Below are 26,171 nucleotides of genomic sequence, written 5' to 3' on the forward strand. Positions count from 1 at the left end.
TATTATTAAGTTGCTTGGGCACTGCATTTTTTTTAAATGAATATATGACATGGATTGGTTTTACAAGAAATTTCCCATGGTTCTGATTTTAAAAAAAGGAAATATTTAAGTTTTTCAGTTAAAAAGATTACCTTAACTTTAATTGCACAGTCATGAGGACTTGCATTATTTTTGTTTTTTTAAAAAATATATTTTTATTGATTTCAGAGAGGAAGGGAGAGGAGAGGAGGGGAGGGGAGGGGAGGGAAGATAGGGGAGGGGAGGGGAGGGGAGAGGAGAGGAGAGAGGAGAGAGAAACATCAATGATGAGAGAGAATCATTGATTGGCTGCCTTCTGCGCATCCTCTACCGGGGATTGAGTCCACAACCGGGCATGTGTCCTTGACTGAAATTGAACCTGGGACCCTTCAGTCCACAGGCCGATGCTCTATTCACTGAGCCAAACCAGCTAGGGCAGGATTTACATTTGGATGTTTTATCCTATCTAATAATAGACAACATGGTAATTAACCATACCTCCCTCACGCTTCCCATTGGCTAATAAGGGCAATATGCAAATTAACTGCCAATCAAGATGGCGGCCGGCAGCCAGGCAGCTGAAGTGAACAGGAGGCTTGCTTTCTCCAGTGATGGAGGAAGCCAAGATTCCCCGCCTGCCGCTGCCGGCCTCTGAGCTGCACTCTAAGAAACAACGTTGCAATTATAGAAGCTAAACAAACCCCAGAAACCTGCTTTCAGCCAGCCGGGCCTCAGAGCTTGAGTTGCAACAGTGTTTCAATTATAGAAGCTAAGCAAAGCCCAGATACCTGCTTTCAGCAGCCAAGGTCTTAGAGCTGGAGCCGAGCCTCAGAGCTAAAGCCGGCTCTCAGCTCCAGTGACAGCCATAGAAGGTAAATAAATCCCAGAATAAAAAGAAAAAAAGGAGAGGTTGGGAGCTTCAGTCACCTGCCAGCCTGAAAACGGCCTTCAGCCCCTCACCCAGACTGACCAGGCACCCCAGTGGGGACCCCCACCCTGAAGGGGGTGTGACCAGCTGCAAACAACCATCATCCCCTCATCCAGGCTGGCCAGGCACCCAAGCGGGACCCCCACCCTGAAGGGAGTGCGACCAGCTGCAAACAGCCATCATCCCCTCATCCAGGCTGGCCAGGCACCCAAGTGGGACCCCCACCCTGAAGGGGGTGTGACCAGCTGTAAACAGCCATCATCCCCTCATCCAGGCTGGCCAGGCACCTAAGCGGGACCCCCACCCTGATCTGGGACACCCTTCAGGGCAAACTAGCTGGCCCCCACCCATGCACCAGGCCTCTATCCTATATAGTAACAGGGTAATATGCAAACTGACCCTAACAGCGGAAGGACTGGGAATGACTGGACACTATGACACACACTGACCACCAGGGGGCAGACGCTCAATGCAGGAGCTGCCCTCTGGTGGTCAGTGTGCTCTCACATGGGAGGAGCTCTGCTCAGCCACAAGCCAGGCTGATGGCTGCCAGTACAGCAGTGGTGGTGGGAGCCTCTTCTGCCTCCTCAGCAGCGCTAAGGATGTCCGACTGCAGTTTAGGCCTGCTCCTCGCTGGCAAGTGGACATCCCCTGAGGGCTGCCGGGCTGCCAGAGGGATGTCTGATTGCCATCTTAGGCCCAACCCCCCCGGGGAGCGGGCCTCAGCCAGCAGGTGGTCATCCCCTGAGGGGTCCCAGACTACGAGAGGGCACAGGCGGGGCTGAGGGTCTCCCCTCCCTGCGCCCCCCCCTCCCCTGGAGTGCACAAATTTTTGTACACCGGTCCGCTAGTCGTATATAATAAAAGGCTAATATGCAAATTGTCCTCCCCTTGACTGGGGGTTTGTCCAGGGGGCGGGGTCGGCCTGCCAACCGCCTGTGGTCCCTCCCCTGGCCCTACCCATGCATGAATTTGTGCACTGGGCCTCTAGTGTTTTATAAGATTACTGGGTTAGACTATGTAAGGCTATTGTTGTCATTCATTCATTAATCCCAGAGTATTTCATCAAAGGACTATATACATTGGCTAGAATACTTAAATGAGAAGAATTCTGTGCACAGAATTTTGCTTCCTATGCCAAGAAACTAATTTCTATAAGATGAAGATTTCTTAAGTCTTATATAAGGGCTAATTCCACAGCCTGTACTCTTAGAACTAGTCCAAATGACAGCAAACACACACACACACACAATATGTTTCTTCCTTTAACAGGTATTTCTGGTTAATTCTATGCCTTTTCTCATTAAAGAGTTGGGAAATGTCTGGCTGGGCCATATAAGGCCTGAAAAATCATTTAGTCTGGCCCTGCCAACGCATTAGGGGTGAGTTAACCAAATATAGCAGGCTAATTTTTAAGTTGATAATTTTGTATGGCTCATAAATGATGTTAGAAATATCCAAATGGCCCTTGGCAGAAGAAAGGTTCCCCACCCTTGCATTAAGCTAATACTCTTATCTAGAAGTAAGCAACTGCAGTTTATATCCTTAATTGGCTCTTAAATGTTAATGCTATGTTTTTTTCAAAAAATAATTTTTTAAAAAAATATATTTTATTGATTTCTTACAGAGAGGAAGGGAGAGAGATAGAGAGTTAGAAACATCGATGAGAGAGAAACATCGATCAGCTGCCTCCTGCACATCTCCTACTGGGGATGTGCCCGCAACCCAGTTACATGCCCTTGACCGGAATCGAAACTGGGACCTTTCAGTCCGCAGGCCGACGTTCTATCCACTGAGCCAAACCGGTTTCGGCAAAAAATTAATTTTTTCTTACAACAACTATTTTAAGCGCAAAAAATTCACATGTAAAGACCTCATAGACATGTATACATTATCCTGTGATTCTTGTTTCTGAATTATACTGAATTGGAAATCTGAAAAGGCAGGTTTACTTAACTCTGTACTAGTCTTCAGATGCAGGTTAAAACAGCTATCTTTTTAAAAAAAAAAAAATTTTTTAGTTTCTTTATTGATTAAGGTATTACATATGTGTCCTTATCCCCCCATTGCCCCCCCCCCCCACCCCTGCTCATGCCCTCACACCCCTGGTGTCTGTGCATTGGTTATGCTTATATGCATGCATACAAGTCCTTTGGTTGATCTCTCCCCCTTACCCCCACCCTCCCCTACTTTCCCTCTGAGGTTTGACAGTCTGATTGATGCTTCTGTGTCTCTAGATCTGCTTTTGTTCATCAGTTTATGTTGTTCATTATATTCCACAAATAAGTGAGATCATGTGATATTTATCTTTCTCTGACTGGCTTACTTTGCTTAGCATAATGCTCTCCAGGTCCATCCATGCTGTTGCAAATGGTAGGAGTTCCTTCCCTTTTACAGCAGTGTAGTATTCCATTGTGTAGATGTGCCACAGTTTTTTCATCCATTCATCTGCTGATGGGCACTTAGGCTGTTTTCAAATCTTAGCTGTTGTAAATTGTGCCGCTATGAACATAGGGGTGCATATATCCTTTCTGATTGGTGTTTCTGGTTTCTTGGGATATATTCCTAGAAGTGGGATCACTGGGTCAAATGGGAGTTTCATTTTTAGTTTTTTTGAGGAAACTCTATACTCTTCTCCACAGTAGCTGCACTAGCCTGCATTTCCACCAGTAGTGCCTGAGGGTTCCTTTTTCTCTGCATTCTTGCCAGCACTTGTTATTTGTTGATTTGTTGATGGTAGCCATTCTGACAAGTGTGAGGTGGTACCTCATAGTCATTTTGATTTGCATCTCTCAGATAATTAGTGACTTTGAGCATGTTTTCATAGGTCTCTAGGCCTTCCTTCTGTCTTCTTTCGAAAAGTATCTATTTAGGTCCTTTGCCCATTTTTTGATTGGGTTGTTTATCTTCCTTTTGTTAAGTTGTATGAGTTCCCTGTAAATATTGAAGATTAAACCCTTATCGGAGATAACATTGGCAAATTTGTTCTCCCATGCAGTGGGTTTTCTTGTTTTGTTGATGGTTTCTTTTGCTGTTGATGGTTTCTTTTGTTAGTTTCATTTTTTTGCATGAACCCGTCCAATTTTTCCAGCACCATTTATTGAAGAGACTGTTTTGACTCCATTGTATGCTCTTGCCTCCTTTGTCAAATATAAAGTAGCATAGTGGTTTGGGAACAGCCTTTTTAAACAGTATAATTTGAGAGTAAGAAGGGACCCTTGAGTTTATTTAATTCATCTGTCTTCATTTGCCATTGGGAATCAATTTTAAGAGAATCAAAGACGGTGAAAAATCCAAATGGCTCTTTGTCAAATCCAAGCTTCTTCATTCCACAACCCAAAAGAAACCAACAAAACATTCCCAGCAAACTAACCCAGACTAATTGTTTTAGAGTAGGATAGATAAATACTTGGTAATAGAAGTCTAATTGTTTTTCTTGTCACTTGATCATAAAAAGTTCCTAGATCTTGCTTGTGCCTAGAGCTTCTTTGTGGGAGAATAGGAACTACGTGGGTTTTATTACTGTAATCTTTGCCGCTGAGATAAATATTTGACCACTCCTGGTTTTGTTTTTGTTTTTTTAGAATAAATGTTAGTTTTATGACATAAGAGACATCTCAACCTACTTGTTTGTAGAACCTTGATCTGCTTGATAACATAAAGTTGATATCTGGAATGCCTGAAGGCTTATTGGGCCTCATAATTGTAAATTAGTTTCAAAAGAATAGCAGCATAGAGATAGAAGACTCAGAATGAGTGATTAGCTTTTCTCAAGATTTACTGAGATGAGAATTTTCATAATTGGTGTAAGTACTGCTTGAGTTTTTATCCTTGGCTAAGACCATTGCCTTTTCAAGTATTATGACTCTTAGAGTTTTGAGTTATTTATTAGATTAACTAGAGGCCCGGTCCACAAAAATTTGTGCACTCGGGGGGAAAGGGGGGTCCCTCAGCCTGGCCTGTGCCCTCTCGCAGTCTGGGACCCCTCGGGAGATAACGACCTGCTGGCTTAGGCCTGCTCCCGGGTGGCAGAGGGCAGGCCCAATCCCTAGGTGCAGCCCCTGGTCGGGCTCAGAGCAGGGCCAATTGGGGAGTTGGGGCACCGCCCCCTGTCATGCACAGAGCAGGGCGGATCAGGAGGTTGCGATGCCACCCTCAGTCATGCTCAGGGTAGGACCAATTGGGGGGATGGGGCACCGCCCCCTGTCACGCTCAAGGCAGGGTCGATGGGGAGGTTGCGGTGCCACCCCGTCACGCACAGAGCAGGGCCCATCAGGGGGTTGAGGAGCTCCCTCCTGTCACTCAGAGAGTAGGGCCGATAGGGGAGTTGGGGCACCGCCCCCTGTCACACACAGAGCAGGGCGGATCAAGGGGTTGGGGCGCCACCCTCTATCACCCACAGAGCAGGGCCGATCAGGGGGTTGGGACGCCACCACTCTCACACTCAGGGCAGGGCCGATGGGGAGGTTATGGCTCTACCCCATCACACACAGAGCAGGGCCCGTGGGAGGGGTGGAAGTTGTGGCGCCGCCCTCTATCACCCACAGAGCAGGGCCGATCAGGGGGTTGGGGCGCCTTCTCCTGTCACGAACAGAGCAGGGCGGATAGGGAGGTTGTGGACCCACCCCCTGTCACACACAGAGCCGCAGGGCGATCAGGGGGTTTGGGCGCTGCCCCCTGTCACGCTGATCCCGGTGCTGGGAGGCCTCTCGGCTCCGCTGATCCGGGTGCTGGGAGGCATATTACCCTTTTACTATATAGGATAGAGGCCTGGTGCATGGGTGGGGCTGGCTGGTTTGCCCTGAAGGGTGTCCTGGATCAGGGTGGGGGTCCCCACTGGTGTGCCTGGCCAGCCTGGGTGAGGGGATAATGGCAGTTTGCAGCTGGTCACACACCATTCAGGGAGGGGGTCCCCACTGGGGTGCTTGGCCAGCCTGGGTGAGGGGATGATGGCTGTTTGCAGCTGGTCACACACCCTTCACTGTTGGGGTCCCCACTGGGGTGCCTGGCCAGTCTGGGTGAAGGGCTGAGGGCTGTTTTCAGGCTGGCGGGTGACGGAAGCTCCCAACCGCTCCTTTTTTTCTTTTTTTCTTTTTTTAATTCTGGGCCAGTTTTAGCTCTGAGGCTCCAGCTCTTAGGCCTCCACTGCTGAAAGTAGGTAATCGAAACAATGTATAACTCCAGCTCTGACTCCAGCTCTGAGATCCCAGCTCCCTGAAAGCTGGTTTCTGGGGTTTTTTTTTAGCTTCTATCTTTGTTAAAATGTTTCAAACTGCAGGCTCAGAGGCCTGCAAGGCAGGCGGGGAACGTTGGAGTCCTCCATCACTGAAGCAAGCAAGCCTCATGTTAGTTTCAAGCTGCCTGGCTGCAGGCCGCCATCTTGGCTGACAGTTAATTTGCATATCTCCCTGATTAGCCAATGGGAAGGGTAGCGGTCGTACGCCAATTACCATGTTTCTCTTTTATTAGATTAGATGTGGGATGCTGGGCAGTCCTATAGTGATTATCCTTTATAAAACTAAATATATTGAAATTATAGAGGTTGTGAATATTAAATATATTTTATAGAATTTTAGCTTCTACATATTTAGGATGCCAGGTTACATACCTACATTAGGTTTAACCTAACGCACCCCTTTAGAATTGTTGTCTTAAAGATGTTATATTTATCATATGAGCAGGTTGTCTCCAGTTTTTTTATAAAGAAGATAGGCTAGCAAACAATATATAATATAATTCATATTACTGATACAAAGTTCCAAAAGTGGGGCTTTTGAGTTCACTTAAATTATTGTTATATATTTTTTAAAATGCTTGGTGCTGGGAGAGGATGAAGAAGGTAAAGGGGTAAAATTTATGGTGACAGAGAGAAACTAGACTTTGTGTGTTAAGCATACAATGCAATATGCAGATGATGTATTATAGAATTATATAATGTTACTTATATAATGTTACTAACCACTGTCTCTCCAATAAACTTAATAAATAAATAGCGCTAGCTGGTTTGGCTCAGTGGATAGAGTGTCAGCCTGTGGACTGAAGGGTCCTGGGTTTGATTCTTGTCAAGAGCTCATGCCTGGGGTTGTGGGCTCGATCCCCAGTAGAGGGGATATACAGGAGGCAGCCAATCAATGATTCTCTCTCATCATTGATGTCTCTATCTCTCTTTCCCTTCTCCTTTTCTCTGAAATCAATAAAAATATATTTAAAAAATTAAATAAATGCTCTAGCTTACTGAGAAATTTTTATGAATTTGACATATTATTCTTCTAGATATATCATAAGCCTAGCATTTTAGTTTATATGCTTTTAGATGGCAGGCAGCCACTAATTATAAATTGTAATCCAGATTTATTTGTAAGTAGATTTTGGTTAGATCTTGGAATGCATTTTCCTTTAGAAATATAGATAAATCAGGATTCCTGCAAACTCAGACTTAAGATGAGTCTGAGAATATCTTAAATTGAGTAAAGGGCCTAAGTTTACCGGTTCTATGTAAGTGGGCATGTGTGGCAAACTGGACAGCATATATGATGTGTATGATAGTACAATAGTGCAACTCTGTGATTCATTATTTGTAGCCATCTGAGAGTGAAGGCCTGGTTTTGCCAGATTTTTTCCTTCTTTTTCTTAAATAAGATCCAGAAATCTGAATTTTTTTTTGTAAAATTCATAATAGTAATAAAATGTTCTAAATTTTTTTGAGTGAATACTGAAGGCCAAATTTGATGTGTCAGTGGCCTGGTGAGGAATATGGGCCTCAGTTTGTAGCTTCCTTTATACTAATACTTTGATTCTCAAGTTAACCTATAGAATGCTCTGTGAGTTGTAGTGTAGATAAGTTATAATATTGACCTCGGTTCTGGGAGCAAGGCATATGGGGCTAAAGTGACGTTAGCTCCTTTTCCTGGGTCTCAAGTAAAGTTGTTGGGAATATTGGACAGGTTTTGAAGAGGCCAAGTTAGGTAATTCTTCACATTCTGCCATTCTTTGTTGTAGAATATGTTGCTCTGAATCATCCAGAGACTTCATAATACCTTTAGTTGTTCTTTTGTGACCTGCTTTACTCCTTGCCTCCCAGAAGGACATATACACTGAGTGGCCAGATTATTATGACCGACCAGATTATTATGACCACTCCATCAGTACTTCATTGACACTTCCAAAAATACTGAATATTGAAAACTTCCTAAGCAAATACTCTCAAGGTTTTATTATTATTATTATTATTTGCATAACGAATTCTTCATTGTACTGATGGGTGGTCATAATAATCTGGCCGGTCATAATAATCTGGCCACTCAGTGTATGTTCTCCATCTTTTAGAATTCTCATTTACTTCTTCCATTAATGAGGAAAACAATCAAAACAAATTTATGCCACCTTAATAGATAGAAACATTGGTATTTATATATTTGGAAGTTGTGCTTATTAACAAATAAATGTTGACTTGAGGCTTCCACACATTGCAGTAGAGTAAGTATAATTAAGCTCTTTGGGAGGATATTAATTAGTTGTGATAGAATCTAGATATTACAATGTACCAAAAACATAAACTCGCTGAATCTGTAGACTTTGTATAAAAGTTCGCAGTTAGAGATTCTTCACTGACTCTCTTGCTTAAATCCACAGTGCTATTATCATCTCTGGAGGACCTAATTCTGTGTATGCAGAAGATGCTCCCTGGTTTGATCCAGCAATATTCACTATTGGCAAGCCTGTTCTTGGAATTTGCTATGGCATGCAGGTACATCTGTAAATTTGCCTTAAGAGCTGACTTAATTTTATTCTGTTTGTGAATTCCACTCTATTAGTATTTTCTGTCTTTAGACTATTTAGGATATTTAGTTGTATGAGATAATTTGTGCATATTATATCTGTTTGTGAGTTGTTACACTGGTAAGGCAGAATGGACCTGAGTGGGAATCTATTTTTAGAAAAGTAGCTCTATTACTGCATATAACAATATTGTCCATTAAAATAAAAACAAGTTTGACATTCAAATTTACATAAAAGTAGCAGAAATAGTACACAGAGCTCCTGTATACTTTTGCTTAGTTCCGTTGACATTTTTATCATTTGAGAGTAAGTTGCAGACATGATATCTTTTCTTTGTATTTCCTAAGTACTAGAACTTTGCCCTACATAGCCACAGTACAACTATCAAAATCAGAAGTTAACATTAATTCAGTTTTAGAATCTAATCCACAGACTTGATTCACATTTCACTGTTTTTCTTATTAATGTCCCTTGTAAATCCTGGATCCATTCCAACCATGTGTTGTATTTAAGTTGTCATGATTCTTTGACTCCTTTAGTTTGGACCCATTTCTTTGTCTTTCCTTCTCTTTCATGACCTAGATAGGTTTTATTTTTAAGTTACTTTTTACACTATCCCTCAGTTTTGGTTTTGTTTGATGTTTCTTCATTGTTAGGTTCAGGTCATATATTTTTGGCAGGAGTACCACAGAAGAGATGCTGTGGTCTTCCCAGAGCATATCATTAGGAGACATACAATGTTGATTTGTGCCTTGACTGGTGATGTTAATTTTGGTCATTTGGTTATGATGGTCACTGTAATATTAATAATTATTTGTACTTTGGGGCTGTACAAAAGCAAGAATAAATAGGGACTAATCGAGATGTTGAGATAAGCTATTCTCCTATGAGTGAAATGTTTAGAAATATATTTTGGCTCGTTTAATGTATTTTTTGCTTACTTTATTTTTAAGTAGTATAAGTTTAACAGGTAAGTAGATGTAATTATTGAATAAGATGATAAATAATACTGAGCCTATAACATGTTACATTCTCACTTATCAAAGAACTAGGGGCCCAGGGCACAAATTTGTGCACCTTGAAAGGAACTGTGGGCCGCAAGGCTGTGGTGAACATAGGGATGGGTCTCGGCCCATCCTCCATGCCCCCGCCTGGCCCCTACTTCCATGGCCCTGTCCCCTGTCTGCTGGCAGCCCTGCTCCCACCACCGCCGCTCCCATGCACTGATGGCGCCGGCCCCACTTGCACTCACTGATGGCGTGGAGTGATTGGGGCCTGTGCCAGCAGCGGGAGCGAGCAGTGGCTGCTGCCTCTCACCCCTCAGGAGCAGGGGGAGGTGGAGAAATCCTCAGTGGCAATCGGGACTGGCGCCTGGTGCCAGCAGTGGGTGCAAGCAGTGGCTCCAGTGCCGGCTGTGGGTGCAAGCAGGGCCTGCACCGGCAGTGTGTGTGAGCGGCGGCTCCAGGGCTGGCAGCAGGTGCGAGAGGTGGCTGCTGGCCCCAGTCGCCCCTCAGGAGCAGGGGGAGGTGGAGAAGCCCTGAGGGGTGACTGGGGCCAGCAGCCGCTGCTTGCACCTGCTAATGGTGCCAAGCAATCAGGGCCGGCACCGGGTGCTGGCAGAGGGTGCAAGCAGCTGCTCCGGTGCCAGCTGCAGGTGCGAGTGGGGCTGGTGCCTGCAGCAGGTGCGAGCGCTGGGTGGGACCGTGGCACACAGGAGCAAAGAATTTTCAGTAACCACCAGAGGCTTGCTCAGGTGACAGTGACTGGAGCCCCGCCTTGGTCAGGTGCCCCCACTCACCTGCTTCACCATCCCGCCGCGGCTGACACCCACCATGTTCCGTTTTCTGCTGCCGACATCTGCCATGTTCTGCACGCGCCCCCTGGTGGTCAGTGAACGTCATAGCCACTGGTTGTTCGGCTGTTCCGCTGTTCAGTCTATTTGCATATTAAGGTTTATATATATAGATGATTTCTTCAATATGATCTATTTACTGAGAAGGTGGGAATATAAATAAATACATTTAAGAAAAGTTATCCCTGGTGATAAGCAAAATGACTTTCCAGTTAAGATAATTTTAAAAATGCATTTTATTTAACCAGATCATCTGAAAATTGAATTAGATGGGAAAGTATTCCCTGAGTAATACATTATTAGTAACTGACATGTTATAGTATTTTGCCTTTTCTAGCTAGTGTCAGAAGCAATGTACTTTTTTTTTTAATGCAGAATTTTCTGCCATGATAAGAATAGCCAAGTAAATATAGTGACTGTGGATTAACTGGTTTATGAATTATCTTGACCTCTTTTCCCTTTTGACCAACTTCTGGCTTAGCACATACTAAAGTGGAAGGGAGGATAGGGTCAGAATACAAGTGGAATTAATGTAATTGTGGGATCCTAATTGACCAAAATGGAATTGGTGTTAATTAAAAATCAGCTTTTTAATTTCCTCATAACCTGGTCCTCCCTAATTGATTATTGAGAATTACCTGTTAATTTTTAATTTCTTGCATAAATGACTTGATAAAGATGTATCATTTTTCCCAATGGCTGAGTTGTTTTAAGTTCTTGTATTGAGCATAATTTAAATTTTTGTAAGTGGGCAAAATCAGTCTGATTGAAACTGTTGTGCTTTAATATGAATATTGTACCGGGAAGCTGTTTAAAAGGTAGAAAGTGAACAGACCAATATATTTTCTTCTAACTGACTCTGGAGTTTCAGTGAAGGATAGAAATATAAATCAATCTATCTAGCCCTAACCGGTTTGGCTCAGTGGATAGAGCGTTGGCCTGTGGACATGTAGTCCAGTATAGGTCAACATAGGTTTTATAGTGACTTTTAGAGAACATTAAGTGCCCTAACTGGTTTGGCTCAGTGGATAGAATGTTGGCCTGCAGACTGAAGGGTCCTGGGTTCGATCATATCCCCACTGGGGGGCGTGATAAAAACCTAAGTGACCGAACAACTGGTTACTATGATATGCACTGACCACCAGAGGACAGGCACTCAATGCAGGAGCTATCCCCTGGTGGTTAGTGTACTCCCACAGTGGGAGTGCCACTCAGCTGACCAACGGGTGCCAGATGCAGGGCTCATAGCTGGCAAGAGCTACTATGGTGGTGCGAGCCTCCCTTGATTGGGACCGACTGGGCACGAGCCCGCGGCAGGTGCAGCAGGGCCGGGATGAGCGGGAATGGCAGGCAAGAGAGGCAGGCAGTGTTGGACTGCTGGTTTCGCCCCATCCCTGCAGGCCAGGGATCCGCCTGAAACCGGCAGTCTGACATCCCCTTGGGGTCCTGGATTGCGAGAGGCACAGGCCAGGCTGAGGACCCCACCGGTGCACAAATCCATGCACTGGGCCTCTAGTGTTCATATAAAAATGTGAATATTATTTCTATTTTTGATACAAGAGCAGGATATTAAAAGTCACTGGTCTAGAAGACAGCTTTACCAGACTTCATTTCTTGCTAATTGTTTGTTATGGTTATCCACTTTGATTTAGAAGAAATACTGATCACTAAAAATATGTCAAGTACAAAGTAAAAACTCTACAATAGATATTTTCTTCTATAGGCAAATAAGCATTGCATAGTAAAAGGCTCGTTTTCCCCTGTTAATGTTTTCTGAAAAGCCAAATGGTGTTATGTATTTGAGTTGGATAATAACTTATTTTTAGGTTTTCCCACTTAATATTCAAAAGAATATATATTTTTAGAAGAGCCTGCATCCCATTGCGTTGAACATTGGAAATTGGCTGACTTTAAAAATATACCTTTGCCCCAGAATATAATTTATTGATCTCCTTTGCCAGAGTAGTCAATATTAATTATATAGCACAACTTAATAATTAAGTTAAAAGGGTTTTGGTATACTCAGAGTCATTTTAACATCTTGTAAAGAAGAGTCTCACAGGATTTTTTTTTTCCACCCACTTATAGTAAAATTGGTCTGGAAAATGCTTCCTTAATTTAAATGGTAGAGGCTGACTATTTCTCCATTATGTCAGCTCTCCATATAAATATAAGGCCACATTTTGCTGTCATTCAATAGGGATGTTATGGTAGCCAGGGCCAGACCTACTTATGTTAAACGCATAAAAAGGTTTGCCTTTATATCATCAGCTTTCATAGTAGAATAATGGAATAGACTTGCCACTTCTTAAGGACTTAGTTGGGCAGTTTTAGCACCGAAGGTCTCACTTGAATGGTACCTTTGTGTACCCCTTTGGCATCCTGAAACTTCAGTAGTTTACGTATTTCTGTACCATATTTCTCCATTAACTATACTCTCTTGTATGAACCTTTCTAATTGCGTCCTATTAATTGCTTTTCTTTAGAAGAAAAAAAATCTTTAGGAGGAAAAATTCTTTGCTTCCTTCTCCTTTTATCTTTATTACCAATTTACCCCCAATTAGCATTATAAATAGAGTATTAGTAGAACTTTTGAAACTTCCTTTATACTTTTCTCTCTCTACATTCTTCTCCCACCAGGAGTAACACTTTATTACACATAGGTTTATATTGTGAAATAATATATTTGCCTACTGACCTTAATATAATTGAAATCATACTGCATGTATTATTTTCAACTTTGGTTTTGAGATTCATCCGTGTTAATACATTTTAATTGTATGTTATTTATTTCCACTATTGAATTTATTGTTTTAATATATCACAGATTAATTATATATTCCACTGTTAGTATTACTGGTTTTTTTCCAGTTTTTGCTATTACAGGCAGCACAGCCATAAATATTTTTGTACTTTTTTTCTATGTTGTACATACACAAACTTTTCTCTAGGGCAGTGGTTCCCAACCTTTCTAATGCCGCGACCCTTTAATACAGTTCCTCATGTCGTGGTGACCCCAACCATAAAATCATTTTCGTTGCTACTTCATAACTAATTTATACTGTTATGAATCGTAATGTAAATATCTGCTATGCAGGATGTATTTTCATTGTTTCAAATTGAACATAATTAAAGCATAGTGATTAATCACAAAAACAATATGTAATTATATATTCAATATGTGTTTTCCGATGGTCTTAGGCGACCCCTAAGGGTCGTTTGACCCCCAAAGGGGTCGCAACCCACAGGTTGAGAACCGCTGCTCTAGGGTAACCATAAGTTGAAATTCTGTCTCAGCTTCACTAAGTAATGATATTCCCACTCTCTTCCACCAACTCCCCCACTTCAACACACCCCCTTCTTCCCCATTTGCGTTTCCTCAGCAGTATATAAAAATTCTTGTGCTCCATATCCCTGCCAATCCTTGACATGGTCAGATTTTTTTGTTGTTTTTATTTTTCTATCTGAGGAGGCACAAAATAGGATCACATTGTAGTCTTAGTGTTCATTTTGCTTATTGTAAAATTTGTATGCTTATTTGCCGTTGTGTCTGCTTTACTGTAAAACATGATTTTTGCCCATATTCTATTAAATTGTTTTTTAAAAATTCATTTGTATATGTTGAATACTAAATTTTCGCCAATTATGTATATTGCAGACAATTTTACAGATTGTGACTTTATTGCAGATAGTTTCTGGATTGTGTGATTTTTCATTCTTTATAATTTCATTTGGGTTTTTAATTGTTTTTTTAGAGTTCTAAGAAACATCTTTATTACAAGCACTTGATTTTTTACACACTTCCATAAGGTTTTGTCAAATTGTTTTTATTTACAGAATTTCTCTGTTTTCCTCCCAAACCTAATATTGTAAAGCTTTGGCATATAATATAGATAAAATAGGGGCTGATCTGATGGGGGTGGTAGATCTGGAGTACTATAGGGATTTCTTTGAGGCATTTAGGACTTTGGGATTTTCAGGAATCCACGCTGAAAACCATTTCTTTAAGTTAAAATAGAATATTAAAACAAAAATTTAGTAAATTATCTTTATTACACATAAAATTATCCCCATCTCCCCCAAACATACACTTAGCTGATTGTTCAAATCCTTGCACTTTAAAAAAAAAATTATTGATTTGAGGGGGAGAGAGAGAGAGAAAGAGGGAGGGAGAGAGAGAGAAAGAGAGAGAGAGAGAGAGAGAAAGAGGGAGGGAGAAACATCAATTTGTTGTTCCACTGTTTTGTTTTTGTTTATTGATTTCAGAGAGAGAGAGAGAGAGACTTGCTGCCCTACCCACTTATATTTTCACTGGTTGATTGTTTGTATGTGCCCTGACTGGAGATCGAACCCACAGCCTTCGCTTATGGGGAGGATGTTCTAACCAACTGAGCTACTTGGTCAGGGTCTTAACTCCTTGTACTTTCAACCTTAAATTGCATAGTCAGGAACCAAAAATAAGTATGAAAGCCTCTGAACAGGTGATTTAGCTTTACACTTTACTGCAAGCCATTGGCTTTATAAAAAGCCTTTAATTTGGAACTTTATGGACTTTAAAATTGTATAGAATTCCAACAGCTTTGGTTATCTTGATTGTTCAGCTCTCTTGTATAAGAACTGCGAATTTGAGGTTCATTGATAAAAGGTTCTTTGAGTATATAGAAGCAGATTTCACTCAGCAAATTTGAATGACTGCTCTGAGCCACATACTTTTAGTCTCTTGGGACTATGAAGAGACCTAAAGATGTGAAAACATGCTCTCTTTTGGTAATCATGCAGCTTGAATGGCCGGAGTAGAGAATGAAGGGGAAGATAAGAGGTGAAATTAGACAGTGGGCATTTAATGACAAGTCTTTGTTCAATATAAGGGACTTGTACTTTGTCCTATAGTGAAGGAGTCAGCAAACTATAGCCTCTTGCCACCGCAGTAAAGCGAGTTGTAATCTTTTTGCTGGTGGAAGTTCTTGCCTTCAATTTGTTTAAAAAAAAAAAGGCAAAATCTGTGTAGAGCAATAAAGTGGTGAGCGCAATAAAAATGAGTTATACCTGTGTTGGGTTTAACCAGTTTACTGTCATGCATCCAAAACAGAAACCATCCCAGCTTGTGTCTGTAGATGCTTATGGCATACAAAGGGTTAAACAAGGTTTAGCAAGTTTCTTTCCTAATAGGCTTAACCCAAACTTTCATTGCAGGAAGGCTTATTGTGAATGCCTAAGAGGAGAATACAGAGGGCAGCATTTGGTGATGGTTTTGAAGAATATGCCACTGCACTATAAGAATGAGCATTTAGGTAGCATTTGCCTGCTTTTCTGATGGAGTCTGGGTCAACTGGCATCATACATTATTATGACAGATATCTTAGGACACTTGTTATGGAGCAGACATATCAAGATGAATTGTAATGATTATATCAATGCAAATTTAATGTTTGTAAAAATCTTGTTTGTATTTATTTGATGTTGGGAGTTTGGGCATTTGTAAATGTAAGTAAGATTGATTGACTGACACAAGGAAGGGCAGGAAGAAGAGGCCATTTGGAATAAAAGTCTGTAGGTATATGGGGTTTGAACAAATGAGTTTAATTGAAAGATCAGGTTTTTTTGCTTATCCCATCTCCATAGCACAGTCTCCTGCAAGCTTTCAGACTATACCTTTGGGACCACAGATTAAACAGGTTGGAGGAATTTAGACATATCTAATTTTAATACCACAAATCTTCTGTTGTTTACTATAGCCTTTTCTAAGCTCATATTACTTTTTAAATTGAACTCAGATGAAAGTATTAGAGAAACTTATTTTTAACCGATGAATTAATTAAAGTACACTAAATGGGAAATCTGCTGGTATTGAACAGAAATTAACCTCAGGTCAGATTTTTAATCTAGTTTTGTTTTATAACTATGTCTCTTAATTAACTGTATAATTATATAATAATGCCAAGGTATTTACATTTATCAAACTCCTTTTATTTTTTGGTCACAGACATAATATATCCTGAAAACAAGGAATATAATTATGAAATTAGGGTAATTAAGAAAATAGCTAATTTTCTTTTGATTTATATTAACATTAATTTATTTTATCTTTGAACAGATGATGAATAAAGTATTTGGAGGTACTGTGCACAAAAAAAATGTTAGAGAAGATGGAGTCTTCAGTATTACCATGGATAACACATGCTCATTATTCAGGTATGACAGATATTTTTAGATGAATGAGAATAGGAGTAGATTAATTTAAAGTTGTGATTGTTATGCTTCAAAATTGGAGACTGTAATTCAGTATTGGCCAAAGGTGTAATTGTCATAGTATCTGTCTTCCAGTTGAGTGACAGCAGAGGTGGTGGTGATGTTCACTAGGAATAAGGAAAGCACTTATTATGTAATTTAAAAGCACCTTTGCAGTCTTGGACATCTATTTGGGATTGCATATTGTGATTCCAACATTTGTAGTTTTCCCTTTTCACTCTTTGATGTAGAGTGTGATTCTAACAGGTATGCCAGATGTGGCAGATGGATACCGTTGTAAACTGTCCTGCGTCTACCAAATGCATTTATATACCTTTCCCCACCACATTCTTATTGTTACTTAGCAAGCCATCCATTTGTTGGACTCATTTCTTAATATGTGCTTTGTCTCCCTCCTAACTTTATCTGCATTGAGCATACCTGTACCTGGTATGCTGTCTTTTTAATACAGTGAATTTATTAAGTGATTTTATTGCTACATGATAATATATTTGGTGTATAACTTTAAAATTGGTGAATGAGCTGTTCATTAGCTTCCTAGAATTGTTTATCTCTGCTTTACTAAAAAAAAGCACATAAACTGCTGAGTTTTCATTCAGTTTTCTGAAAGACCAGAAAATTTAAGTGTTAGTCACTTGCTTTCTTTTTTGTTTTGTTTTTTCCACGTTTGGGGTAAAGCCAATTTTTGACCTAGATTTAATATTCTTTTATTGGCTTTTTAAAATAATGGATAGAAAAAATTTAAATTCCAGCAATGTTGCACTGTTATGTGCTTATTTTTATTTTTCTGATTAAACTAGAATTTCTAAAGTAAAAGAACAAACTCCCAGTTACAAGATGAATGAATTCTGGAGATCTAATGTACAGCAATGGTGACTATAGTTATAACACTGTATTGTATAAGTGAAAGTTGCTAAGGAGTAGATCTTAAATGTTCTCACCACACACACACAAAAATGGTAACTGTGAAGTGATGGATGTGTTAACTAACTTTACTGTGGTTATTTCACTGTATATATAATTATGTTGTGCACCTTAAACTTGCACGATGTTTAGGTTAATTATATCTCAATAAAGCTGGGAAAAAAACAAAGTAAAAGAACCCATTAATCATGTCTTTAATTAACATTTATGTGTTATATTTTACTTTTTGTGTGTTTAGGGGCCTTCAGAAGGAAGAAATTGTTTTGCTTACTCATGGAGATAGTGTAGACAAAGTAGCTGATGGATTCAAGGTTGTGGCACGTTCTGGGAACATCGTGGCAGGTGAAAATTATAAAATTTTGCAGATTTAAAAAAATTTATCTGAGGAATCTAAAATATGTTTCTTATGAGATACTGTTTTTGATTTTTTTCTTATTTTTAAAAGATAAATGTCATAGGATTAATCATTAATTTGTGAAGGAAATTTAGTATTGGAAGGTCTATCTAGAAGTCACTGGTTTGCTCTGAAATACTTTTAAAAATGTTTATCCTAACAAGTTTTTCAGATATAAAACAGCAGCTATACTTTTATAGCTCGGGAAAAATTTGGGAACTGTCCATTTTTCTAGGGTGCTATGTTTATAATTGCCTTTTAAAATGCCTTTCTTAGGTATGCATAGGCATGTATCTTGGATGGCTGCAAAACAGGATTTCTCTGAACCAGGGTTGGCAAACTGACCTCTGGGTCAAATCCAGCAAGTAGGCCTGTTTTTTATATGGAACTAAGAATTATTTTTACATCATTAAAGGGTTATAATAAAAGAGACTGTACATGTGTATTCCTAAAATTTTTACTATCTAGCTCTCTGTAGAAAGTTTGTCAACCCATACTCTGAAACCATTTTTGTTCTGTTTTTGTTTTTTTTTTTGAAGAAGAGGAATTGCTTTTCTGGCTGTTTGTAATCACTTGCTTACTTGATAACTATAATGTAAATAAATTACCAGTAATTCTGGAAAAAAAGAAAAAAGTGGGTTAATTAATAAAGTTCTTTTTTGTTTGAAATGCCATATCCAAATAATAAGTTGAAAAAAAAGATTTGTCATGGCTAAAATGAATTAAGTAAACTGCCCTCAGTTACTTAACAGGCTAATATATTAGCATAAGAATGATCAAGAATGGTTTTCATAGTGACTTGTTTTTATTTCATATAAAAGATCAGCAGTGGTAGGTGGCTTATGTGTTTTTATTCGTTCAACAAATATTTGAGTATCTGCTATTTACCATGCACAGTTCTAGGTGCCAAGATACAGTAATGAACAAAATGGACAAAATGTTTGTTTACTTTCTAGTGGAGGGGAGAGACAGATGATACAGACTATGTTGGTTGTCAGTGTTTATGAAGTGCGTGGAAAAAGTAGGTAAAGAAAGCAGTGTTGCAGAACATGTGTGATTAGGGTTGTTTTATTAGATCTTCAGGGAAGGTATTTCTGTAAGATGATATTGGACATGAAGGAAGGAAGTACAAACCCTTCTGGATATTTGGGGAGAAAGGAAAGAGCAGTACAAAGCTTCTGGGATAGGACCATGTTTGAGGAATAGCAAGGAGACTGGTTGGAGTGGAGTAAACATGGGGGAGAGTGTTAGCAGTTGAGGCAAAGAGGTTATGGGGACCAGAACACAGGACCTTTGAGGCCATTATGAAACCATTTGCTTTACTCATAGTGAGGTGGGGTTAAGGAGATATGTGATCTAATTTCAGGATTATTGTGGCTATAATGAGAAGAAAAGAGACAAAGTCAAATGTGGAAGCAGGGAGACTCAGTAGAAATCTATGGTAGTAATTGGGAAAGGAGAGAATGGTGTAAGGAACAGTGTAGTAGAGATGGAAGCAGTAGGGAGTAATTGGGTTCTCATAGAGATCTTGTACATATTTTGTTAGATTATACCTAACTAAGTATTTCATTTTTGTGAGTGAGTTAATTATTTTGTGTTTTAAATTTCAAATTCTACTTCTTCATTGCTGGTGTATAAGAAAGCAATGAACTTTTGGTATTAACCTGTATCCTACAGTCCTGCTCTAATCATTTATTATTCAGGAGTGTTTTTTGTTGTTGATACTTTCAGGTTTTTTGCATAGACCTGGAGTGAGAACATGGTTTATTTTGGTAATCACGCTAGCTTGAATGGCTGGAGTAGAGAATGAAAGGGAGATGAGAAGTAAAATTAATTAGACAGTGGCCATTTAATGACAACTCTTGGTTTAATATAAGGAACTTGGACTTTGTCCTGTAGTCAAGGAATCAGCAAACTACAGCCTCCTGCCAAATCGGGCTCACTGCCTGTTTTTTATAACCTGCAAGCTAAGAATGGTTTTTATGTTTTCAAATGGTTGGAAAAATTTTTTTAAGAGAATTATATTTTATAATGTGAAAATTAAATGAAATTCAGATATCAGTATTCATAACTAAAGTAAGTTTTATTGGAACCACAGCAGCATCCATTACTTAAGGTATTGTCTATTGATGCTTTTAGTTGCTTTAGTGACAGTAGGGCCTGCAAAGGCTAAAAACACTTACTCTGGTCCTTTCTAGGAAAAATTTACCAAATCATGCTGGCCATAAAATTCACAAAATTGTGGGGTCCCCCGATGACTGGGTTCTTTTGGAGTTTTTGTCTCTCAGATTTGTTCTTGCTGAGCCTCTAGCAATTCATCAATTGTGTTCAGGTTTCCCACATCAGCAGTTTGCACCCATGGGTTTCTGCTATGTTAAATTGTCATTCTCTGTATTCACCGTCAGTCTCTCTAAGAGCAGTAGTCAGATTTTTACTTTTTGTTAGGACATAGTGGCATCTTCCAGCTTTTTACATTCCAGATTGCAAACGGAAGTTAGACTGGATTCTGACTTGTTTTGAAGGGAGAGGATATACTTTTTGGGCTTGCATGTGGAGTGGGGGAATGAGGGTAAGGTCAAGTTTAACTCCCAAATTTTTCGGCCTGAGCAGCCCAAGGATGGCGTTTCTGTTTATCTGATGCATAAGTTTGGTTTTGCATATTTAATTAAAGATGCCTTATTAAAAATTGAAATGAAGGTATGAGTAGACAGTTGTATATATGAGTCTGGACTGGAGAGGAGGGAACTGGGCTGGAGGTACAAATTTGGGAGTGTACCAACAAGGGTTTGGGTAGAATTTAAGGTCATGAGAGTGAGATCACTCAGAATGTACAGAGAAGAGATTTAAGGCTGAGTAGTGGGCAACTTGCCTGTATGGAGAGGGATAAGACGAAGAGGAACTAACAAAAGATTCAGAAGGAGCAGACAATGAAATAATTAAGTGAGTAGAGTAAGTGGTGTCTTCGAAGCCAAGTAAAGAAAGTGTGAGGTACTTTGGTATAGTAGAATGAGTATGAATTTGGGAGTCCTCCAGGCCTGTTTTTAACTACGTAACTAGCTGTGAGTTCAGGCAAGTTTCTTGATATCTCAGAGCCATAAATGGGTAATACATGCACATGTGAAATATCTAGTCTAACATCTGCTGCCTAGTAGTTAATCAGAATTGTCAGAAGCACATTAGCCCAGTTAGTGAAGTTGTATTTATTTGTGGTTAATGGTACACTTGAAGTATTTTATCTGGTCTAATATATGAGGTTCTTCTCAGAGAGAAAATTGGTACCTGCACATTCTAGATGAAAGCCATATGGGTCCAAGAACCAAAATTGAGTTATTGCATTTATTAGTCAAGACAATTGAAGTAATCTAGGTGGAGAAGTGAGGTTACTGTGAAATAATCTCTTTAGGACTTATTTTATTATCACATAGTTCACTTATTGCTGCATAAGGAAAAACTTTTATAAAGAAAGATCATGATGATAGAATTTTTATTATTTTTTCCTGTTGCTAAAAATCCAGCTAACTCATACCAATTTTCACATTTATTGGGGAAGAAATTATTAAGAATTATTGTGAATACTAGTTGAGTCTTTTCAGTATGAAAAAAATTTAATTTGTGATTATTTTTTCTGTAAAGGTATAGCAAATGAATCTAAAAAATTATATGGAGTACAGTTCCACCCTGAAGTTGGCCTTACAGAAAATGGGAAAGCAGTATTGAAGAACTTCCTCTTTGATATAGCTGGGTGCAGTGGGACCTTCACTGTGCAGAACAGAGAATTGGAGTGCATTCGAGAGATCAAAGAGAAAGTAGGCACATCAAAAGTTTTGGTAAGCAATTTACATCCGAAAGTCTACGAATTTATGTAATAATATTGGAGCTCAGAGCTGGCTTCCTCAACATTATAGCCCTTCAGTGCTGACTGGGTTCATACGCTTTGAGAGTTGCACTGTTTCAGAGTGCTTTTTCAGTTACCATACATTCCTTTGGTAACAGTGTCTTAGGTAACAATTTAAGCTGATAGTTTTTATTTCCTTTTTGCTTATTTTAATCAATTTGATCTTTTACATTTCACCTTATAGGTTTTACTCAGTGGTGGAGTAGACTCAACAGTTTGTACAGCTTTGCTGAATCGTGCTTTGAACCAAGATCAAATCATTGCTGTGCACATTGATAATGGCTTTATGAGAAAACGAGAAAGCCAGTCTGTAGAAGAGGCCCTCAAAAAACTTGGAATTCAGGTCAAAGGTATTGATGACTCCCAGAAAAGTTAATTTGCATGTCAGAACTTGTTTAATCAAATCTAGCCTGTGGTTTAAGTAAGCACATTGTCTTAACCTTAAAGTTCAGTTTTCCCAGTAATCTCAGGGTTGAAAAATATTTATTTTTATTTTTATAATTATTTCTAGTTCAGGAGGGATTCCAGTATAAATTTTAAAACTTTTGCTTACTCCTAATGTTATATATAGATCAAAACCTACCATTTTCCAGCTATCATTTTCTTTAACTCATTCTGTTTCTTTTTTTAAGTTATCTTTTCCCATCCATAATATTATTTATGCATGAGAATACCTAAGCTTTCCTATAAAGGTATGTCTGTACAGATTATTTTACAAACAGTAAGGCTTATGTGAAGAAGAAGACTGAAAAGTATGCAGTCACTTTTTTTAAAGGCCACTAATCAACTTCTTAGGCCATAACTGCATTTACATTTGTGGAAATCTTTTCTTTAAAAACAAAAAACAAAACCAACAAGATGCAATCACTAGTTATAGTGAAGTCATGTCAGTAGTTTAATGATGCAAACCATATACATTACTGAGTTATTTGAAATCATTGCCCAAAAATTGAATATAAAATGAAGACTTGTAATTAAACATGTTGTGAAGATGAGTCTATTTCTCCTTTCAAAGCTTCACTAAAATGACAGTATGGGTATAAAACAAGTGTAATGCCACAAGGACAAAGAAGAGAGAAGGGAATATGGGGCTAATGGTTTCAACAAAATGTTGGAAGGTGGAAAGCAGATGGATAAAGCAGATTATTTCTAAGCTAATAAAGTTTAAACTTCATGACCCTTTACAAGTCAAACCTTTTCCAAAATCCTGGGAGGGTCCCTAGTATTATCTTCAGATGGTCATATATTTTTATGAAATTTACAAAGTAAGAAATTTTAATAACTTATAGTTAATTAAGTTAACACTCTTTTCTCTAGCTTGCCCTTTGTTGGTGGTGGTTGAGTAGCTGTGGGCATTTTGGGATTAGGCTAAGAAAAAGTTGAATAAGGTATATTGCTAGTGGTGGGTCTTGCTTTCAATTTGTGAAAAACAAAGCAACATCTGGGAGAAGCAATAAAGTGAAGCACAAAGCGAGATATGCCTGTACATATGTTTTTTATAGTTTATGTTTGCCTTGTGATCTTTTTAAATACTTAATTTGTCAATTCTATTTCTTTTTTTTATGTATTAACCCTCCTGTTTTGTTTTTTTTTCTCATTTGTTATTTTTTATTGATTTCAGAGAGGAAGGGGGAGAGAGAGAGAGGGAGAAACATCAGTGATGAGAATCATTGATCGGCTGCCTCCTGCACGCCCCCTACTGGGGATCAAGCCTGCAACCTGGGCATGTGCCCTTGACTGGAATCAAACCTGGGACAACCCTTCAGTTCACAGGCCAACGCTGTATCCACTGAGCCAAACCAGCTAGGGCAGTGGTCGGCAAACTGCGGCTCGTGAGCCACATGCCAGTCTTTGGCCCCTTGAATGTGTCTCTTCCACAAAATACCTACTTCTGCACATGGGCCACGAAGTTTCAATCGCACTGTACATGCGCACCTGCACGTGGTGTTTTGTGGAAGAGCCACACTCAAGGGGCCAAAGAGCCGCATGTGGCTCATGAGCCGCAGTTTGTCGACCACTGAGCCAGGACTCAATTCTAGTTCTTGAAAGGGGCTTCTAAATTATAAAAATTTTTAGCCCCACAAAAACTGCATTGTTCCTGGTAACTGACATAGTAGAATGGAGGACTCCAAAACCTTGGTGTGAGGATGAGGGGAGAAAGCCAACAAAAAGCAAGACTTCTGGGGAGGCTCAGTAATTAGAAGCATTGGCTTCCTTGTGGGTCCTGGTTCTCTGGGTGAGCCTAAAATGGATTGGTTGGAAATCTGGGAAGCAGATTCTTTTCCTTAACATGGGAACAAATTGCTGTTGTCCCTCCCCATCAGAAGACTGGGTTCATTCTCTATAGAGAGGCTAATGAGGAGAGGCTTTGGACTTTGGCAAATTAATAATGCCAGGCATAGTTAATAGTGAAAGTAAGATTTTACATTAAAAACAGTAGGATTAAATAGAAATGTATGTACTGAATAGTGACTCTCTCACCCCACCACTACTGGCGATAGGCAGGAGATTGGAGGTGTCTTCTCTGGAGTAAAGAACTTAAGAGAAAGATCCACAAATTCACTGTTGGTCCCCCAATAAAAAAGCAAGCTGCCTTGTCATCTTACAGAGAAGCACACCAGCTGTTCTTATTACCAAACTAACGGCCTGGTGCATGGATTCATGCACTGGTTGGGTCCCTCAGCCTGGCCTGTGCCCTCTCGCAATCTGGGACCCCTCGGGGGATGTAGTAGTGCACAAAGCGGCAGGCGGCTGGAGAGGAGCCCGAGCCCGGGCCAGGCACTGTGCCGCTCCTGCTTCCACTTAACCTGGCCCCACTGCACCTGCCTCCATTGCAGCTTGGCAGTGCTGCTGTGGAGGCGGGAGAGGCTCGTGCCACTGTAGCTGGGCTTGCCAGCCGTGAGCCCGGCGTCCGGTACTCGGCAGTCAGCTGAGCGGCACTCCCGCTGTGGGAGCACACTGACCATCAGGGAGTAGCTCCTGCATTGAGCGTCTGCCCCCTGGTGGTTGTGAGCGTCATTGACTGGTCGACCTGTCGTTTGGTCACTTAGTCTTTTATATATATAGACTAGGGGCCCGGTGCACGAAATTCGTGCACTGGGTGTGGGGGGGGGTGTCCCTCAGCCCAGCCTGCCCCCTCTCACATACTGGGAGCCCTCAGGCGTTGACCCCCATCACCCTCCAATCGCAGGATCGGCCCCTTGCCCAGGCCTGATGCCTCTGACAGAGGCGTAGACCCCCATCACCCTCCGATCACCTGATCGGCCCCTTGCCCAGGCCTGACGCCTCCGCCAGAGGTGTCAGGCTTGGACAGGGGACCCCCATATCCCCCCAATCCCCGGCCCCGCCTCCCACCCAGGCCTGATGCCTCGGCCAGAGGAGTTGACCCTCATCACCCTCCGATCACCAATCACCGGATCGGCCCCTTGACCATGCCCGAGGCCTCCGGCAGAGGTGTCAGGCCTGGGCAGGGGACCCCCAGCTCCCCGCGGTTGCAGGCTCCGCCCCTGCCCAGGCCTAACGCCTCTGGCTGAGGCGTCCAGCCCAGGCAGCGGGGACCCGCAGCTGCAGCGGCCCCGCGATCGTGGGCTCCGCTTTAGGCCCAGGCAAGGGACCCCTAGCTCCCGGGACTGCCAGCTTCGACCATGTCCAGCTCCCATCGCTGGCTCCACCCCTACTTCCTGCTATCACTGGCCAGGGCGGAAAAGGCACCTGATTCTCTGATTATGGCTGGGGGGCAGGGCAAAGGCGGCCCCAGGGCCGCCTTTGCCCTGCCCCCCAGTTCTTAGCTCCCCCCTGGGTTTCCGATCACTGTCAGTGGCAGGGGGCTTCTTCCTGCTTTCCCTTTCGCCTCCCTGCATTGTGCCTACATATGCAAATTAACCGCCATCTTGTTGGCAGTTAACTGCCAATCATAGTTGGCAGTTAATTTGCATATGGCCCTGATTAGCCAATGAAAAGGGTATCGTTGTACGCCAATTACCATTTTTCTCTTTTATTAGTGTTGACTAGAGGCCCGGTGTATATGTGCACTAGTGAGGTCCCTTGGCGTGGCCTGTGAGGATTGGGCTGAAACCAGCAGTCCAACACCGCCTGCCGCTCCTGCCTGCTGTGGGCTCGCGCCCAGTCAGTC

General features: G+C 41.0%; 1 protein-coding gene across 2 annotated transcripts in view; it reads left to right on the forward strand.

The window, feature by feature from the left end:
- The window catches only part of GMPS (guanine monophosphate synthase), a 59,619-nt gene that overhangs the window by 9,711 nt on the left and 23,737 nt on the right, over window positions 1–26,171 (forward strand). For both annotated transcript variants that reach the window (XM_059686870.1, XM_059686869.1), the window contains exons 3-7: window positions 8,579–8,693; window positions 16,672–16,769; window positions 17,989–18,092; window positions 21,778–21,971; window positions 22,224–22,389. In XM_059686870.1, coding sequence (XP_059542853.1) covers window positions 8,579–8,693; window positions 16,672–16,769; window positions 17,989–18,092; window positions 21,778–21,971; window positions 22,224–22,389 — 677 coding nt within the window. The remainder of the gene's footprint in view (window positions 1–8,578; window positions 8,694–16,671; window positions 16,770–17,988; window positions 18,093–21,777; window positions 21,972–22,223; window positions 22,390–26,171) is intronic.

This window comes from Myotis daubentonii, chromosome 3 (genome assembly GCF_963259705.1).
Source record: "Myotis daubentonii chromosome 3, mMyoDau2.1, whole genome shotgun sequence".
Lineage (NCBI taxonomy): Eukaryota > Metazoa > Chordata > Mammalia > Chiroptera > Vespertilionidae > Myotis > Myotis daubentonii.